This window comes from Bufo gargarizans, chromosome 8 (assembly GCF_014858855.1).
Source record: "Bufo gargarizans isolate SCDJY-AF-19 chromosome 8, ASM1485885v1, whole genome shotgun sequence".
In the NCBI taxonomy this organism is placed as follows: domain Eukaryota; kingdom Metazoa; phylum Chordata; class Amphibia; order Anura; family Bufonidae; genus Bufo; species Bufo gargarizans.
Genome location: NC_058087.1, coordinates 177,411,631 through 177,431,161, shown reverse-complemented (window position 1 = coordinate 177,431,161; position 19,531 = coordinate 177,411,631). Strand labels below are relative to the sequence as shown.

The 19,531-nt window shown below is 47.2% G+C and overlaps 2 protein-coding genes across 3 annotated transcripts in view; one reads left to right on the top strand and one right to left on the bottom strand.

The window, feature by feature from the left end:
* Positions 1 to 4,610, top strand: part of GLIS2 (GLIS family zinc finger 2) — a 32,626-nt gene extending 28,016 nt beyond the window's left edge. For both annotated transcript variants that reach the window (XM_044303846.1, XM_044303845.1), the window contains exon 7: positions 1,140 to 4,610. In XM_044303846.1, the coding sequence (XP_044159781.1) occupies positions 1,140 to 1,873 (734 nt within the window). In that variant the 3' untranslated portion in view covers positions 1,874 to 4,610. The remainder of the gene's footprint in view (positions 1 to 1,139) is intronic.
* A 6,038-nt stretch (positions 4,611 to 10,648) lies between these two features.
* On the bottom strand, positions 10,649 to 17,673 carry PAM16 (presequence translocase associated motor 16). The gene is made up of 5 exons (XM_044305155.1): positions 17,532 to 17,673; positions 16,622 to 16,706; positions 16,391 to 16,530; positions 12,963 to 13,028; positions 10,649 to 11,231 (listed from the first exon to the last, which is right to left on the bottom strand). The coding sequence occupies exons 1-5, from the start codon at positions 17,532 to 17,534 to the stop codon at positions 11,145 to 11,147; spliced, it is 381 nt and encodes a 126-aa protein (XP_044161090.1). The 5' UTR covers positions 17,535 to 17,673; the 3' UTR covers positions 10,649 to 11,144.
* Positions 17,674 to 19,531: the final 1,858 nt, after the last annotated feature.

Here is a 19,531-nt window from a genome sequence, read left to right as displayed (position 1 = left end):
TAGAGTTGGGAAACCACCATACACATTAGATCAGGAATCGGCAACTTTCAGCACTCCAGCTGTTGTGAAACCCAGCATCCTCCATTCACTTTTATGGTAGTTCTGAGAACAGCCAAGCAAGTGTGCATGCTGGGAATTGTGGTTTCACAACAGCTGGAGTGCTGAAGGTTGCTGACTTCTGCGTTAGATGGCTGCCCAGTCATGCTTTGTCATGTCATTCGGCTGACATAAAAATATCTATAAGGGCTCATGCACACCCCATGGACTGCAAATAGCGGTCCAGAATGCACGGGCACCGACCGTATGCCTGCCGTTTGCGGATGCAGACCCATTCACTTGAATGGGTCTGCGATCCGCAACATTCAGTCCGCACCAGAAAAAAATAAAACATGTTCTTTATTTTTACGGTGAGGAGGCACAGACCGAAATCCCACAGAAGCAATCCGTAGTGCTTCCGCTCCGCAACGGAGATTTCGGGTGTCGGACCCCCACCGATCAGATACTGATGACCTATCCAGAAGATAGGTCATCTGAAAAAAAAAAGTATTGGAAAACCCCTTTAAATAAAAGTTAAGAGCAGTGGCCAGGCAATCTAATTTCGGATTTCCTAATTTAGGGCTCATGTACATGAATGTGTGGCCTGTGCCCGCATTGCAGCCCGCAAACACATTCACTTGAATGGGACTGCAATCCTCAAGATATGGAGATATATCTTGAGGATTGCAGTCCACTAGGTGCAGCTTAGACCCATAAAAGTGAATGGGGCTGAGCTGTGATACCAAGCACAACCACTATACAATGTACGGCGCTGTTCTTGGTGAGCTGTGAGAAGGCTGTGGCGCTACTTCTCAAACAGCTGATCGGCGGGGGTCACAGGTGTCGGATCCCCGCCGATCAGATACTGATGATGGGTCATCAGTAAAAATAAATAAATAAAAAAACTATCGGAAAACATTGAATGTTGTAGCTGGGATTCCTCTTTAAAGAAAAGATCTGGACTGGAGATTACTGTGAGCGCCACTGAAACTTGTGTTCCCCCTCTAATTTATCATATGCATTCCACTTCTTTTAAGACTATTGTGGATGGATTATCCTGTCATCACCTTTTTACCGTTTTTTACTCGGTCTATTTAAAACAGGTGAAAAACCCTACATGTGTCCCTACGAGGGCTGCAACAAGCGTTACTCCAACTCAAGCGACCGCTTCAAGCATACGCGCACCCACTACGTGGACAAGCCCTACTACTGCAAGATGCCTGGGTGTCAGAAACGCTACACAGACCCCAGCTCCCTACGCAAGCACATCAAGGCACATGGCCACTTCATCTCCCATCAGCAACGCCAGTTACTGAAGATCCACCAGCCACCCAAATTACCAGCAGCGGGGGACAGCAGCTATGCAAGCGGTGCACAACTCATTATTCCCAACCCAGCAGCCATCTTTGGCAGTCAGAGCCTACCAATCCCACTGGCACCAGGACCTTTAGACCTCAGCTCGTTGGCTTGCAGCGGTGTAGCCTCTGCCTTGGCTGGGTTACCAAATCCCATGTTGACACTTGCAGGTTCCCCGCTCAACTTGGCCAAGGGCTCCCTGTTTTCCCAAGCTTACTCTGCAGCAGGTTTCGGCTTGCCTTTAGTCTCTCTTGTTTCAGCAGGAAAATCCGAAAATGACAAGCGACCTAAGGGTCAAAGGTCGGAGAGCGATGAGAGGACTGAAGGGTCAAAACTGAGGCCCAGTTCAGCAGACGCACTGTCTCTGCTCCCAGGCGGGATCTTAGATCTTTCCCCTGGCATGGGCTCAGATTCTCTTCTGCCAGGATGGGTGGTCATCCCTCCAGGGTCGGTGTTACTAAAACCAGCAGCGGTCAACTGAGAAGGCCGTGCCCCTGTAAGATTTCCACCTGCGCCCACTACGCACCACAGGGGCTCCTCCTCTGCAGAAGTGACATTCCTGGCCCCTGTGATCCCTGTGGACCTCTTGCACAAGCATCTCTGTCGAAGGGGCGACCGGATAGATATAATTTTGCATTGCCGACTGCAGATTTGCTTCCCCCCCCCCCCTTCCCCTTTTTTGTACGTGGGACCAAACCAGGCAGGCCGAACGCCAAAAAACACCCACGCGATTGAACAGTACAGAAACTGTCCAAGGACTAGAGAGGTGTTGCAGACTGAGTAGAATCGAAGCACTTTGTGGTGTTCGGAGGCCAGGTGACGTTACGTTGTGGTCTGCAGTCTTTTTTTTTTTTTCGGAATTCACGAGAGAAGGTTCTTCGCCTTCTGAGAAAAGCAATAATAACGGAGACGCTCAGACCCGAGCTGACTCTGCAATGACAAGAGGGAGAGGAGCGTGGACAGCCGGGGAGGCCTAGCATCTCCTGTCCACTCTCCAGTTCTCTGCGTACTCATCATCTCTCCTGTAGATCAGCTCTATGATGATGGCCTTTCACATGCTCAATCTTCTGCACCATCCTCATCCCAGAACGGCTCCCCTCCAGGACTTGTATCGTCCCATCCTCTCCTTCTCTTATATCACATTCCGCTAGTCGTTAATCTTTCTTTCTTTTTTGTTTGACACATACCTATGCACTAACCTGCTCTCTGCACTTTCCCGTAATCCTGACAACCTCCCCTTACTCCACGCCGCACCATTTCTTTATCACAATGCCCCCCCCCCCCCCTATTCTTTAGATATCCCGTGACAATGCATTCAGGCACCGTGAATGCTGCTTCTCTATTGCTTCTCCTCAGAGCGTGCAGAAAAATTGCTTTTTAAAAGCCAATCGAATCCGTATATATATATATATCCCTCATGTGTGAGGAGGGTGATCTCCGCAGGCTCCCACATTGAGGGAGCAAACTAAGCTACGTTATAGACTGAGTGGTGTGTGAGTTCGATGCTCTGCTGGTATCTCTTGCCTGACTTAATATTTAGAGGTCCCCCTAGTTCATGAATTGGGGGTTCAGGCGCAAGTCTGGAGTTAAAGGGGGTTGTCTGATTTACAAAAGTATTTTCATATACCCTATTAGGAAAATCTTGGGGGAAAGGAAGAGTTCGGGGGGGCATTCGTTCAGGATGTGTGTCTCCATCTTTGGAGAGCCTGACATTTCCAGGGGCAGCATGTAATACTTAATTTCCCCTATGGTGGTGAACAGTCCCCCCCCCCCACGGATTATAACTGGGGGGGTCTCCGCCCACAGGACACCCTGTGATCAGCTTATTAAAGGTGCTGTCCTAACAAAAAGGGATCGTCCAAGGGGTCTTTAAAGGAACGAATAAAAGACAGGAATGGCTTTGGTTTGATATCATATGTAATAGAACTGCAGTGAGACAGAGAGAGGAGAAAACCTACTGGGTGCAAAAATGTATTAATTTTGGGGCAAAAACATTGTGGTGTTCATTACAAAACTAGTGAATATTTAAAGGGACTGTCCAGTCATGAGCGTTAAAATGACTCACTAATTCAGTACCTGCAGGGGGTGGTTTTCTGATGTGTATCTGCCTCGGTTCCTGCTCCTCGGCTGCTTTTTACATCAGCTTTATTGGAGCAGAGCTGCGACCTGTGATTCCAGTTCAGCTACAGTGTCTACAGGGAGACTGAGGTAGTCTGAGACACGCCCCATCTCATCATTGGTTCAGGCTGCTGCTTTGTCCCTCCCCCCTGCAGAGCTGATTGGCTGCTGGGACTTCAGCACATGGAGAGAGGATTTTCATTATAGCACAGGGCACCATGATTATAAAGTACAGATGGCTAAGAATAAAAAGGGGTTGTCCACTTTCTGCTTCTCCAAAAAGTTTAGATTGGTGGGGGGGTGATCAGACCCCCACTGAGCAAAACTTTTTATATGTCACTTTGTACACTTTGCAGGGAAACTTTGAATTTCCTCATATGTGAGCGGCTCTGCTGCACCCTGCCATGTGGGTGAATCACGTGACCGACGCGTTCATCGCTTCCAAGATGGCGGTGGTCATGTGATTCCCCCTCTGCATGCTGCAGTATGCAATGACCCGGTTAAGCGTTTCATGCTTTATTACAGAAATGTAAGCCGGAAGTAGACAACCCCTATAATACTGGGTTGTAAAAGATTAGAAAAATATATCTGCTTTCTTCCAGAAACAGCGCCCCTGTGTCCACAGGTGGTGTGTGGTATTGCAACTCATCTCTATTAAAGTGGATCCTGCAGTACCAGACACAGCACACAGACAGGAGAATAATGGGGGGGGAATAACAGCGGGCTATTTTTTATGCTCTGCGTGACCCCAGAACATCCCTGATAAGCGGCATTTTTCCTGAACACTTATGTAAGCTTTGATGCCCGAAATCCAATCGGTCACAGCGGGGAATAAACCGTCCTGGCTCTAAAAGCAGCGATCAGCCTGACGTGTGGGTCAGCAGCACCACCACCATATACACATCTGAAGGGTTTGTACGCTCCGTGGTATGAGCCAGCGCAAGCGCATCCACAGCACGCTCAGGGTCCATGGATCCCGTCTTCCTTAGGCCTATTGCACACGACCGTATGGCTTTTTCAGTGTTTTGCTGTCCGTTTTTCATGGATCCGTTGTTCCGTTTTTTGTTTCCGTTGTGTTTCCGTTTCTGTTCCGTTTTTCCGTTCCGTTTTTCCGTATGGCATATACAGTATACAGTAATTACATAGATTAAATTGGGCTGGGCATAACATTTTCAATAGATGGTTCAGGAAAAAACGGAACGGAAACGGAAGACATACGGATGCATTTCCGTATGTGTTCCGTTTTTTTTGCGGATCCATTGACTTGAATGGAGCCACGGACCGTGATTTGCGGGCAATAATAGGACATGTTCTATGTTAAAACGGAACGGAAAAACGGAAATACGGAAACGGAATGCATACGGAGTACATTCCGTTTTTTTTGCGGAACCATTGAAATGAATGGTTCAGTATATGTTCCGTATACTGAGCTCAAAAAACGTCCAGTATACTGAACGCAAAATACTGTCGTGTGCATGAGCCCTTAGAATGGGAAGGATGACCCTGGCTCGTCTGTGATGCTCGTAGCGCTGGAGCTTAGCCCGTATTCCCAGTATAGACTGAGACAGAAGTGAGGAAATAACTCCATTATTTTTTTTTGTATATTCAGAGTCCCCTTCCCCTCAAATCCCCCTCCTTTTTAAATAAGGTCATTTTAATCATCTAAGGTTTTCCATTAAGGTCTTTTAAAGGCTAATAAGAGATTATAAAAAGGGTCTATTTTTTATAGAAACAGCGCCACCATTTTTTTTATAGGCTGCTTACAGTATTGCAGCTCAGCCCTATTCAAGGGAATACTGCAATACCAGACATGGCCTATGGGCAAAAGGGGCGCAGTTTCTGGAGAAATGGAGACCTAAAAGGCCCTTTTCCTAATCTCAGCCCTGTTTTGCAGCATTGTCTTGGTTAAAGAGGTCCCCTGCCTGGCAGAAAGGCCACTGCCGGCTGTTTTGTGTCCAGATGGGTTTTTGCTGTTTGACAGCTTTATTAACATCTTATATGTCAACGTTTTACATATCGATTCTGAACCTTGCACCTATGCTGTCCACCTCCAGGCAGATCGGCGGTGGTCTTACATTCATGTATACATATGGTTTGGTTGTGATAACGTCCATGCGAAGGCCTGCACAACCTGCGCCAGCAAAGGAGGCAGCCATTTTGTGAAGATTTGGCTACATTCCATCACAACCATCTACAAAATGGTCTCTCCTGCTGTCAGGTGATGGCTTCTATTGCCCACATATCGCTTTGAAAGTAAGAGCCGGCATTTTGTGGTTGTTCTGGGTCAGGGATGGCCAACGTGCTGCCCTCCAGCTATTGTAAAACTACAACTCTCACCATGCCCTGCTGTAGGCTGATAGCTTTAGGCCAGGGATGCCCAACCTGCGGCCCTCCAGCTGTTGCAAAACTACCCAGCATGCTTGGACAGCCTACAGCTATTGGGAGCATGCTTAGAGTTGTAGTTTTGCAACAGCTGGAGAGCCTCAGGTTGGCCGTCCCTGTTCTGGGTAACAGGACAGGTAAACCATCGCAAGGCGACGCATTTCAGAAAATGTCATTAACTAAAATGTTTTTATTTTTTATTTTGTCCTCCTAAAGTGAATCTCCGCCTTTTTCACATTGTGTTATAATGTGCATTCATCGTGCAATAGATGTTCATGGTGGTCACGGCACGAGACATAAAAAATGAAATGCTAAATTTCTGCAGCCACCACTAGGGGGAGCTTATTGTATACGGTTTTATTGTTGAGTTCAGTGTATGCAGTAAGCTCCCCCTAGTGGTGGCTCCGGTCAGACTGAATTTAATCATTTAGCTGTATGCAGCTAATATGGGACTGTTTCTAAGAAAGAAAAAAAAAGACAGCACGTACAGTCACTTTAGGCCTCATGCACACGACCGTGTCCATATTTCAGTCCGCTATTTACAGGTTGGCAAACTATGGATACCGTCAGCGTGCATTGCACATTTTTTTCACTCCCATCAATAGAAAAAATTATTCTTGTCCGCAATGCTGACCAGAATAGAACACACTGCGTAATTTGTGGAGCAACAGAAAAATACGGATGCGCACATGGCGCCATAGAAATGAAAGGTTCAGTGCACTGTATGCAGAAAAGGATTAAAAATATGGTCATGTGCATGAGGCATATATATATATAGAGAGAGAGAGAGAGAGAGAATTAAGGCTACATGCACACGAACGTTGTCCGTGTCCGTTTTATTTTGCGGATAGGATGCAGACCCATTCATTTCAATGGGTCCGCAAAAAATGAGGCCAGCACACTGTGTGCTGTCCTCATCAGTATGTCCGTTCCGTAGCTCCGCCAAAAAAATAGAACATGTCCTATTCCTGTCCGTTTTAAGCATTGTTACAATGGATCCGCAAAAAAAAAAAACGGATGGCATACAGATGTCATCAGTTTTATTTTTATTTTTTTTGCGGACCGCAAAACACATACAGTCGTGTGCATGTAGCCTAAATCTGCAGAGAATTGATTAATTTTGAAAAAAAAGGTGGACATTCATACATTGCAGAAACAGTGCAGTAGGCGGTCAGTGGGGGTCGGGCTTTTTTTTTAAAGGGGTTGTCCTAGGGAAAAAGTTGCCGAAATGGTTCAGAGTGGGTTAAAAAAAAAAAAATGTTGTCTTGCCGATCCACCGTTGCTCCTGTTTCGTCAGTTACCCGGTCTCAGTTGGTTTCTACTTCCTGGTCCCATCGCGACACACAGAGAATGTCTCCTCGCCAGTTGCGGCTGCAGTCCATCGCTGGTTGAGCGAATAATTCCTATGTTTCAAGACGGGGCCAGGAAGGCCAGATGGGACCCCAAGTATCGGGGGGATCGGTGCGGTATCACTTTGTTTTTTTTTGTTTTTTTAAACACACTCTGAGCCCTTTGCCCCAAAGTTTTCCTTACTAAACATCCCCTTTAAAGAAGCCCTGCTAGTAAGTACTTCTAAAATAGCGTCTATGGAAATGTTTCTGGTAGAACAACGTGTAAAAGCCGCGTTTTAATTGGATCTTATAAATCCTAATTCACACATGTAATATTTAAGGCCAGGCTGCACCCAGTGACCCTGAAGCCCCCGGACTGAGACACTACTTGAGTACAGCAGACATACAATGTTCTAAGGGAGTGATGCTCTGTGTGGCCCATGGTTCCTGGAGTAATGATCTGCAGGCAGCCACGCGACGTGCCTTCTGTATCACACTGAACCTCCCCTTACCCCCCTGGGGGTCTTTTAACTCCTCCTTGTCCAAGTGAAGACAGCTCTTGCATCGGTGTGCGTGGGAGATCCTGAGTGACTGCGACATGACGAGACCGCCCCCTAGAGTGCGGAGGAGATTGTCCAGTGAGCCCCATATGGGGCAAAACTGCCAACGAGATGCTTCCCTGCGTTGGGGGCATTTATTCAACCAATAAAATAAATAATAAAAAAAAAAAAAAAAGTCTCCATGTTTGCTTCTTAGAACATACACACTGTATAGTCAGCTATAGGGGTTGTCTCATGAAGGTGCACTATTTATAGGCCACATTTACCGATTTGACCTTTTTTTTAACAAAAATTCCTTAGTATTATTTATATTTATTAGGTACTGGAACTCTCTATTTTTATGATACAGGGCGTCAGACTCTCCACTAGGGGGAGTTTAGGAGCTTGCTGCAAACTGCATATATTGAACACGATGCAGCAGGCTCCCCCTAGTGGTGAATGCAAGAGGCCAGAATTTTATTGCTTGCAGTGTTTTCTGCTGCACCATCACACAGCGAGAACCTGAGAGCTGTGATGTATAGGTTTATATTCTTTGGCGCAGGGTAAATCCCGACAGGACTCCTAGAAGAGCCAGTGAGAGTCCCAATTACCAACCACACAGGATGATTGACGGCCTTCTCTATACACACAATGATAGGGGGTGAGCTGCCCATCATCCTGTGTGTGGGCAGGGTGCACAGCAACTGCAGATGGCAATGTTATCCTGTTTACTTTTATTAGTTGCAATACAGGCAGCGCCACACTCCGATCTTTGGCCATGCAACGTGGGTCGCAGCGCAGTCATAGTCTTCACGTGGTCCTCTTTTTAGATGATAAATTTCCATCCAGATTTAGTCACCACCTATCGTGGCATCAGGGTCTATAAACACTTTAAGTGGTTATATTTGAAAAGACACATAGAAGCTGTCATGTGCGGCGGAGCTGGCGTCCATCAGGGCCGTGTGCATACAGAATCCTGTGTGCTGTCATATGGGGGTGCGATAGGACCTTAGAGGGCTTCTTTTTGTAAGAGCTCACACACATGAATGTTGTTTGGGTCCGCATTTTTTGCGGCTCAGATGTGAACCCATTCACTAAAATAGGGCCGCAAAAGATGCATTACAGTCTGCATCCGTTGCGCGGCCCCGCAAAGAAATAAAATAAATAGAACACGTCCTATTCTTGTCTGTTGTGCAGACAAGAATAGGCATTTCTATTATGGGCGACCTGTTCCAATAACTGCGGAACACACACGGGCGGCATCCGTGTTTTGCGGATCCACAATTTGCAGTGCATGAGGCCTTAATGTATGGATCTGCTATTCAGAGTCATAAACCCTCCATGTCAAAGACAGCACTAGGACAACTAAATACAGTGTGCAGGCTTCAGCAAACAGCTCCTCAAAACTCAGCTTCCTTGGCCAACCCAATGTGATAGGTTGTCAGAGATTATTTTTTGCTGTGGGCTGTGTCTGGCAGAGTACATCAGCTTCACACAAGCGAATAAAGCCTCATTCACACGTCAGTGTTCGGTCAGTGATTTCAATTAGTGATTGTGAGCCAAAACCAGTATTGGAGCCTCCACAAACATAAGGTATAAGGCAGAGATGCTCAACCTACGGTTCTCCAGCTATTGTAAAACTACAACTCCCACCGTGCCCTTCTGTAGGCTGATAGGTGTCTGGGAATTATGGGAGTTGTAGATTTCCAACAGCTGGAGGGCCACAGGTTGAGCATGCCTGATCTAAGGGAAAGATCTGCACCAGTTCTGTGTTTAGAGCTGCACCTGGTTTGGGCTGAAAATCACTGATTGAAATCACTGACCGAACACTGATGTGTGAATGAGGCCTAAGGCCCCTTTCACACGAGCGAGTTTTCCACGCGGGTACAATGCGTGACGTGAACGCATTGCACCCGCACTGAATCCGGACCCATTCATTTATATGGTGCTGTGCACATGAGCAGTGATTTTCACGCAGCATGTTCTATATTCTGCATTTTTCATGCAACGCAGGCAACATAGAATTGAATGGGGCAGCATGAAAATCGCAAGCATCCGCAAGCAAGTGCGGATGTGGTGAGATTTTCACGCACGATTGCTAGGAGACGATCGGGATGGGGACCCGATCATTATTATTTTTCCTTATAACATGGTTAGAAGGGAAAATAATAGTATTCTGAATACAGAATGCATAGTACAATAGGGCTGGAGGGGTTAAAAAATAAATAAAAAATAATAATATAACTCACCTTAATCCACTTGCTCGCGCAGCCCGGCTTCTCTTCTGTCTTCTTCTTTGCTGTGCACAGGAAAAGGACCTTTGATGATGTCACTGCGCTCATCACATGGTCCGTCACATGATCCATCACCATGGTAAAAAAAAGATCATGTGATGAGCGCAGTGACGTCATCAAAGGACCCATTCCTCAAAGAAGAAGACAGAAGACATGCTGGCTGCGCAAACAAGTGGATTAAGGGGAGTTAAAAAAAAAATATATAAATTTAACCCCTCCAGCCCTATTGTACTATGCATTCTGTATTCAGAATACTATTATTTTCCCTTATAACCATGTCCTAAGGGGAAATAATACAATCTACACAACCTTGAACCCAAACCTGAACTTTTGTGAAGAAGTTCGGGTCTGGGTACCACATTCAGTTTTTTATCATGCGCGCGCAAAACACATTGCACCCGAACAAAAAAAAAAACGGAACAAAATCGCAGTCAAAACTGACTGCAATTGGGTACCTACTCGCGCGGGTTTGCCGCAACGCATCTGGACACGCTCGTCTGCAAGGGGCCTAAGACTGACCTGGAATACCAGACTCGCCCCATGGACAAGAGTGGCCCTATATTCTATCTACAAAGACCTGTGAAAACATTACTGTGGATAAAGGATTTCTTTATTGGGAGGAACAAGTGTCACAACTGATCAACCCGCGCAGCTTGGGGGGCGACCAAAACATGACGTCTGGTGTCCAGGTTTAAACACCATAACCTGACATCTGAGCAGCAGTACAAATAACCGACTAACCAGCGAGACACCCTGGAGGCAGCCATAAGTGCTGAACCTGCGTTCAGGCAGCCGATCCGTTCAGTAAGAACCTCTGGCAGCGTCCAGACACTTTTTTTTTCAGTTGACACAATGGCTGCCTCCACTGTGTGCACGTGACAGGTGAGATACTAGGCCAGGTGCCCTACAAAAATATAAAACTTTATTATCACAGAATAAATTACAACATTAAGGCGACCCAATTCTTATGTTGGCCTAAGTGGAGACCCCCATATTTGATGTCACAGAGGTTTACGCTGTCACCGTGAGGAGCATCAACCCTGGAGCCATGCACGGCTATTGGCAGGAGGCATCTAGAAGGGCCTGTATCACGTAGTCTTGGACTCCTCTCCCGAATCTTTCACATTGTTCTCGATCTGTAACTCCTGGTCAAGTCTCTCTTTGGCTCGAACAACCTGGAAATATTAGTAATATGCATAATTGTCAGGACGAGATGCGACCCAGGAGCGGGTACACAATACATGACATGGCACGTGCGCCATGCCTCTTACTGTGCTTTACAGATACCGGATGTTGTGTCACTGTGCGCTCCTATGTATTCAAGGCCTCTATGGGCCCCAAGGTAAAAGCTTCTCAGTGCGCATCTGTCCTTGATAATGAATGGCTTCATGCATCCTGATCAAGGTCAATTCAAGCAAGCTATATGTGCTAGGGCTCATGCGCCACCATATTACAACTCCCATTATGAGCTGTACATCTTAAAGGGGTATTCCCATCATAATGATCACTGTTAAATCTGTTAATAATTTGACAGTGATCATTTTTGTAAATATATTTGATTAACAAATTCCCACCGTTTAGGATAAAATTCATCCCCACTTACCTCGTTGTTGTCATTCGAACTCCTATGGTTACGGCCACTGCTCTTCTCTGGAATCCCGTTGGTCGCGCTTGCGCAGAAGACTCCTCCTTTTCTCCCGGCCGGGCCACTAGCTGTCCTGAATGCGCACGCCGTCTCTGTACTATACTGGCCAGGAAGAAGTCACCATCGCGCATGTGCGGCGGCGTGCGCGTTCAGGACAGCTAGCGGCCCAGCCGGGAGAAAAGGAGGAGTCTTCTGCGCAAGCGCGACCAACGGGATTCCAGAGAAGAGCGGTGGCCGTAACCATAGGAGTTCGAATGACAACAACGAGGTAAGTGGGGATGAATTTTATCCTAAACTGTGGGAATTTGTTAATCAAATATATTTACAAAAATGATCAGTCAAATTATTAACAGATTTAACAGCGGTGTGCGCATTCAGTCAAGCGCCCGGCCAAGACTTCAATTAAGATGAAGCCCGCCCCCAGCCAGAATCCAGGAAGTGAACGGCGCGCTGGCAGCAGGTAAGTATTAAAAAGGGGAATTGAGATAACCCATAAAGGAAAGAAAGAAAGCGAACGAGCGATCCAGAGCAGGCATGGCCAACCTGCGGCTCTCCAGCTGTTGTAAAACTACAACTCCCACCATGCCCTGCTGTAGGATAATAGATGTAGGCACTCTGGGCATGCTGGGAGTTGTAGTTTTGCAACAGCTGGAGAGCCTCAGGTTGGCCATCCCTGATCCAGAGCATAAGAAATAGTGCAAGCAAGCCGGTGCAGTAAAAAGGCTACTTTCACATTTACGTTTTCCGTTCCGGTTTTGAGATCCAGCCGAGGATCTCAAAACTGGAGGAAAATGCTTAAATTCATTGTCAATGGGGACAAAACTGAACAAACCGGAACGGAGTGCACCAGGATGCATTCTGTTCCGATTTGTTGCGTTCCCACGCCGGACACAGAACCGCTGCAAGCAGTGATTTTGTGTGGGGCATGGGAAACTGAACATGATCAGACACCGAAAAGTATGTAAGTCAACGTTTTTTTCCAGCGGCCATTGACTTACAATGGATCTAGTGGCGGATCCGGCATGTTCATTTTCAATACGATACAACCGGATCAGTTCTGAACAGATGCAGCCGTAGTTGTATTATGCAAATCGATGCATTCTGCTTTAGTTTAGAGATCCCATGCCGAATCTCAAATCTGGACAGCAAAACCGTATATATGTGAAAGTAGCCTTAGTTGGTCGGCCACTGCCGGGTTTGTGGTCATCTGCAGACAGAGATCGCTTCAATTCCAAATTATTCAAAAATAAATCCCACTCACTTTTGACTGTAGGTAGAAGGATCCTCCCGCTGCCTTGTCATTTACTTTGAAAAGATGGTCGTATTTCTAGAGGAGAAAAACAATGATCAGACCCTTGTGCCGCCTCCCGATGCTGCAGGACACAGTATATAGTCTCTGGAGACATCGCTTATTCTGTAGTGCTTCCGTGCCTCCGCTCGACACCACACCTTCCGTATTGCGGTTCCTATACTGGAGCAGATAAAAGCAGAGAAGCTCCGCAGACATGAACCTAGCCTTTTAGGGAAGCTAGCGCGGTGGCCTCCCCAGCACAGCGCCGTACATAGTTTATACTATAGCTGAGCTTGGCAATGCAGCATAGCCCCATTCACATGAATTGGACTGAGGTGCAACTAGGCCATGCGACCGATGAACGGTGACGTCACATTGCCTAGGAACAAGCTACGGTGCTGATGAAAAGCCCTACATCTTCTGAGAGCTAATCTTGGGGGTCCTGGGTGTCAGGCCCCTGGCAATCTGATATTGATGACTTATCCTGAGGATACGTCATCAATATTAATTCCCAGCAAACCCCTTTAACCCCCTAACTGTTTTGCCCCCATCCAGCTCCAGCAGTGGGAAAAGTAACTAACTGGAGGGGGAGGGCTGCATTAGATTTATTTTTACAAAGATTACAGCAGATAAAAAGGTTCTCTGTGTTTTTCTCTTTTATTTTGTTTTCAACAGAAGCAAAGTAACATACGGCATTCCAAGCTTTCAGACAATACCAGAATGACAGCAATCTGTTCAGTACAGGGGAAGATATCACTGATAGAAATCAGGATGCTGTCAATACAGCTGAAAGTGAAAGTAAAAACAGGTTTTACCTGCGATTATTCCCGACTCGATTTCTCACAGCGATTTCTCCTCTGTTGCTTGGACTTTAGCTGTCATTCTCTTGATGAAAGCCTGGAATGTCAGCTTTCAAACAAGACCAGTTGCATGTTTCTAGCTGCCATCATTCAGGAGACAGCAGCATCGAATGCAGCCCTTTGCCCTCCAGTTAGCTACTTTTCCCACTGCCCGAGCTGGACTGGTGGTTAAGTCTGCAGGTCCCTAATAACTTCATTAAAGGGGTATTCCGGTATACAAAACATGGTTCCTATTAGGGCTGCAACGATTAATCGATGTAATCGATTATATTCGATAACTGGATTCGTTGTCGACGAATCCAGTTATCGAATAATCGCCGATTCGTTGCTATGCGGGCGGGCGCTGCATCTTAATTTTACCTTTTTACAATGACGCTCCTGTAACAGCCAGGCAGAGCGGACGCGGCGTAACGTCACTCACGTGACGTGCCTGCTCCGCCTCCTTCATTCATGAGGTGGGCGGAGCAGGTGCGTCACGTGAGTGAGTGACGTTGCGCCGCCGTCCGCTCTGCCTGGCTGTTACAGGAGCATCATTGTAAAAAGGTAAAATAAAGATGCAGTGATTAGTCCGACTTATAAGCATCGGGGCCGGGGCTGTTATGGGGAGGGGGGAGGATCTGTCTATGGCACTGCTATGGGGAGGGGGGTCTGTGTATATCACTGCTATGGGGAGGGGGGAGGATCTGTCTATGGCACTGCTATGGGGCGGGGAGTCTGTGTATAGCACTGCTATGGGGAGGGGGATCTGTGCACTGTTATGGGGAAAGGGATCTGTGCACTGTTATGCCCATAACAGTGCACATATCCCCCTCTCCATAACAGCGCCACCCACAGATCCCCCTCTCCATAACTGCGCCGCCCACAGATCCCCCTCTCCATAACTGCGCCGCCCACAGATCCCCCTCTCCATAACTGCGCCGCCCACAGATCCCCCTCTCCATAACTGCGCCGCCCACAGATCCCCCTCTCCATAACTGCGCCGCCCACAGATCCCCCTCTCCATAACTGCGCCGTCCACAGATCCCCCTCTCCATAACTGCGCCGCCCACAGATCCCCCATAAGTGTCGCCCACAGATCCCCCATAAGTGTCGCCCACAGATCCCCCATAAGTGTCGCCCACAGATCCCCCATAAGTGTCGCCCACAGATCCCCCATAAGTGTCGCCCACAGATCCCCCATAAGTGTCGCCCACAGATCCCCCATAAGTGTCGCCCACAGATCCCCCATAAGTGTCGCCCACAGATCCCCCATAAGTGTCGCCCACAGATCCCCCATAAGTGTCGCCCACAGATCCCCCATAAGTGTCGCCCACAGATCCCCCATAAGTGTCGCCCACAGATCCCCCATAAGTGTCGCCCACAGATCCCCCATAAGTGTCGCCCACAATTTGTTTTAATATGGCCTTTGAACATAATTTTTCAAGTAAGATCATATAAACCTCTGTTTTGTAATTTTGTCGTTTTTCCCGATTAATCGAAGAAATTAATCGGCAACTAATCGATTATTCAAATAATCGTTAGCTGCAGCCCTAGTTCCTATTGAAAGTATGGGGCTCAAAGAGATATAATCTAGAGATAAATCAATTGAGTAACTTGAAAAAAGAAAAATCCTCGGTGCCGTGTGACATCCGGTCCCAGCGAATCGCATGAAGAGGACGGTGGAAGAGCTGTGGAGTGTCGGCAGCGCCCCCTAGCAGGAAAGGTAAGTATTTGATTTGACTGGCGGCTAGGAGAGCGAGTGGGGGGAACCGCACAGAGTTGTTAGAAAACGTTCTTTTAATTAGTTTTTTTTTCTAATTAGAGTATTTGATTAATCATTGGATTAATCGGTAGACTACTTGATTACTACAATAATCGATAGCTGCAGCCCTAATTAAATCATTCACTGGCCCAAAAGTTGATGTTGATAGCCTGCTGCTTAGACCTACCACCTGTAGTTCATCTTCAGACTGGGGGGCATCAGCAATGCATGATGGGAATTGTAGTCTATACCCACACCACTCTTCCCGCACCAAGACGGAGAAAGAGAGTGACGACAAAAGGGGTTCTGGGGGCTACAGATACTGATGACCTGTCGCCAAGATCGATCATCAATATCCCAGTCTTAGGCCTCATGTACACGGCCGTGTTCCGCGGCCGAGAGCGGACCGTGGAAACCCGGCCGGGATTCCTCCTGACAGCATGAGCGCACGGCATCATTGGTTGCTATGACGCCATGCGCTCCCTGCTGCCGCCACAGTACAGTAATACACTGGTATAGATTATACCAGTGTACTACTGTATTGCGGCGGCAGCAGAAAGCGCACGGCGTCATAGCAACCAATGACGCCGTGCGCTCATGCTGTCAGGAGGAATCCCGGCCGGGTTTCCACGGTCCGCTCTCGGCCGCGGAACACGGCCGTGTACATGAGGCCTTAGAAAACCCCTTTAATTTCAAGGAATTTGTCCGAACTGCGAGAATACCCCTTTAAAGGAAAAGTGCATGTGGTAGCCCATGATTGGTCTGACGAGCTCACGCCGTGTCTGTGCTGCTCCTACCGTCTGAATCTCTTCGGGGTCCAGTTTGGAGATGTTCAGGATCTGCTGGGCCTCCTGCAGGCTTAGTCCTGACAAGCTGCTGGCCGCTGCCGACTCTTTCCCGGCACGTCCACCTCTCGCCTCGGCGGCGGCTCTGCTTGCTGGATGACGACACATGGGGGAGACCATATCAGAAGAATATGCAAGGTGACCACCTGCGCAGCCCCCCAGCATGCACTTCTGTACACTTACCGGCCATCTCCTGGCGCAGAGCCCTCGTAAACGCCCGGCCCACAACCTGCGCCCCCATTACCAGGATCTGCGCTAAGTATTTCGCCTGTACAGGAGGGAAAGCACGTGGAATGAATATAAGAGAGGACTGGTGAATAATGTATGATCGCAGGCGCCCCCCAGCAATCACACAAATGGCGCCGAGCAGTAGTGCGCATACACGACCACTGCTCTATCAAAGCCTGAGGACTCGCTGTATTACACGGACCCCACAGATCTCCCCTGCAGCGATCCCCCTGAACCTACCCCAGTGATATCAGGGCTCAGGATGGCTTCCCTTTAACCCGCTGGCGAAAAAGCTTTGCACATTTACTGCACTGAGGGGGTTAGCGCAAAGCACCCTGAATGTAGGGCCATTTAACCTCTTAGATGCTGCAATCAATATCAACGGATGCATCCCCCACCAAAAAACAAAACAACACATGCTATAGGATATGTGGGCTGAAATTTTAATAACTGACCGTTTGCAGAACAAAAAAATATATATATATATGCGGAAGACGATCTTTAAGGGATCGGGACAATTAATTTGTTCTATTGTCACAAGATCAGATATTTATGATGATAGGAGTGATTGTTCATACACATGGCTTATTACCATGAATGGCTGTAAATAAATAATTAAGCCAGGTCCATAAGCATAAGGCTGTAGGCGACCTAAATCTTGCGATTATCGGCCGACTTCTTCCTAAGGGGCCACTGCTGTCTAAACAACGAGTCACTGGAAGGGGCTGCTGGGACTTGTAGTGCAATCTAAATGGCGGAGACAAGTCTACATGACACAACACATAGTGGCGACAGGACAACACGACGCATCGTGACGCTCACACACGTTCACACTAGAGCTCCGCTCGGCCCCTGCGTTTCTTACCATCCCGCTCTCTCTCCGCCGACGTCAAGGTTACATGCGCTGCCGTAGCACTCACGCTGTCTGCAGCGCAAGGACCTTAATGACGTCATGACCAGCTGACCGCGTTGACAGACCACGTGACGGCGCCATTTTGGAAAGCTGTAGTTCCAGCTGGAGAATTGAATTCTGGGAGTGATGTGAATGACGTCATGGGTGGGCGGAGCTAGGAGCTCAGACGTGGTTATACAAGACCATAACCTGACTCACTGCAGGGCGCGATAAACGCTTGTACAGAAATGAGTGCAAGTTTTACCTGTAGCAACCAATCAGGGTTCAGCTTCTATTTTACCCTAGTGAAGACTAAACATAAAAGCAGTGATGTGATTGGTTGTGCTGGGTCTATTGTAGAGCGCAAGGGAAAAAAGTGACGCAGTTGCCTATAGTAGCCAATCAAATTCCAGCTGTGTCCTGATTGGTTGATAAAGGCTCCACTATTATAGAAACAGTGGTAACAGCGCCCAAAGCTGTGACCTGATTGGTTGTTATGGTCTGACCTTTCACCTTTTTTCCTTGCATTAATAACCCCTTCAGGACCCTGACATTTTTCACCTTAAAGAGGTTCTCCGGGATTTAAGAAAATGAAAACACTTAAATATTACTAGTATAAATATATTCCCAAATACATTTCATTAGCTATATAGGTTTATTTTGTCTAGGGAACCATGGGCGTCCGCAGAAGATTTTCCAGGGGGGGCATAATTTTATTGACATCCATGCTCTGCTTGTTTCTGAGAATGTAATGAAGGGCAGGGGCGTATTCATTATCACAAAGTATAATAACGCATGAGCTGTGCAGTGGCGGATCCAGAGCCTGGTCTCGGGAGGGGCACTCCCAGATTATTTTCTGTCCGCCGCCACAAAACAATGGTGCTTATAGAACAGACTACACAGTGTAGCGGTATACTGTATATTGTGTGGCACAGTGTAGCGGTATACTGTATATTGTGTGGCACAGTGTAGCGGTATACTGTATATTGTGTGCACAGTGTAGCGGTATACTGTCTATTGTGTGCACAGTGTAGCGGTATACTGTATATTGTGGGGCACAGTGTAGAGGTATACTGTATATTGTGTGCACAGTGTAGCGGTATACTGTATATTGTGGGGCACAGTGTAGAGGTATACTGTATATTGTGGGGCACAGTGTAGAGGTATACTGTATATTGTGTGGCACAGTGTAGAGGTATACTGTATATTGTGTGGCACAGTGTAGAGGTATACTGTATATTGTGGGGCACAGTGTAGAGGTATACTGTATATTGTGGGGCACAGTGTAGAGGTATACTGTATATTGTGGGGCACAGTGTAGAGGTATACTGTATATTGTGTGGCACAGTGTAGAGGTATACTGTATATTGTGAGGCACAGTGTAGCGGTATACTGTATATTGTGTGCACAGTGTAGAGGTATACTGTATATTGTGGGGCACAGTGTAGAGGTATACTGTATATTGTGGGGCACAGTGTAGAGGTATACTGTATATTGTGTGGAACAGTGTAGAGGTATACTGTATATTGTGTGGCACAGTGTAGCGGTATACTGTATATTGTGGGGCACAGTGTAGAGGTATACTGTATATTGTGTGGCACAGTGTAGAGGTATACTGTACATTGTGTGGCACAGTGTAGAGGTATACTGTATATTGTGTGGCACAGTGTAGAGGTATACTGTATATTGTGTGGCCCAGTGTAGAGGTATACTGTATATTGTGGGGCACAGTGTAGCGGTATACTGTATATTGTGTGCACAGTGTAGAGGTATACTGTATATTGTGGGGCACAGTGTAGCGGTATACTGTATATTGTGGGGCACAGTGTAGCGGTATACTGTATATTGTGGGGCACAGTGTAGAGGTATACTGTACATTGTGGGGCACAGTGTAGAGGTATACTGTATCTTGTGTGGCACAGTGTAGAGGTATACTGTATATTGTGGGGCACAGTGTAGAGGTATACTGTATC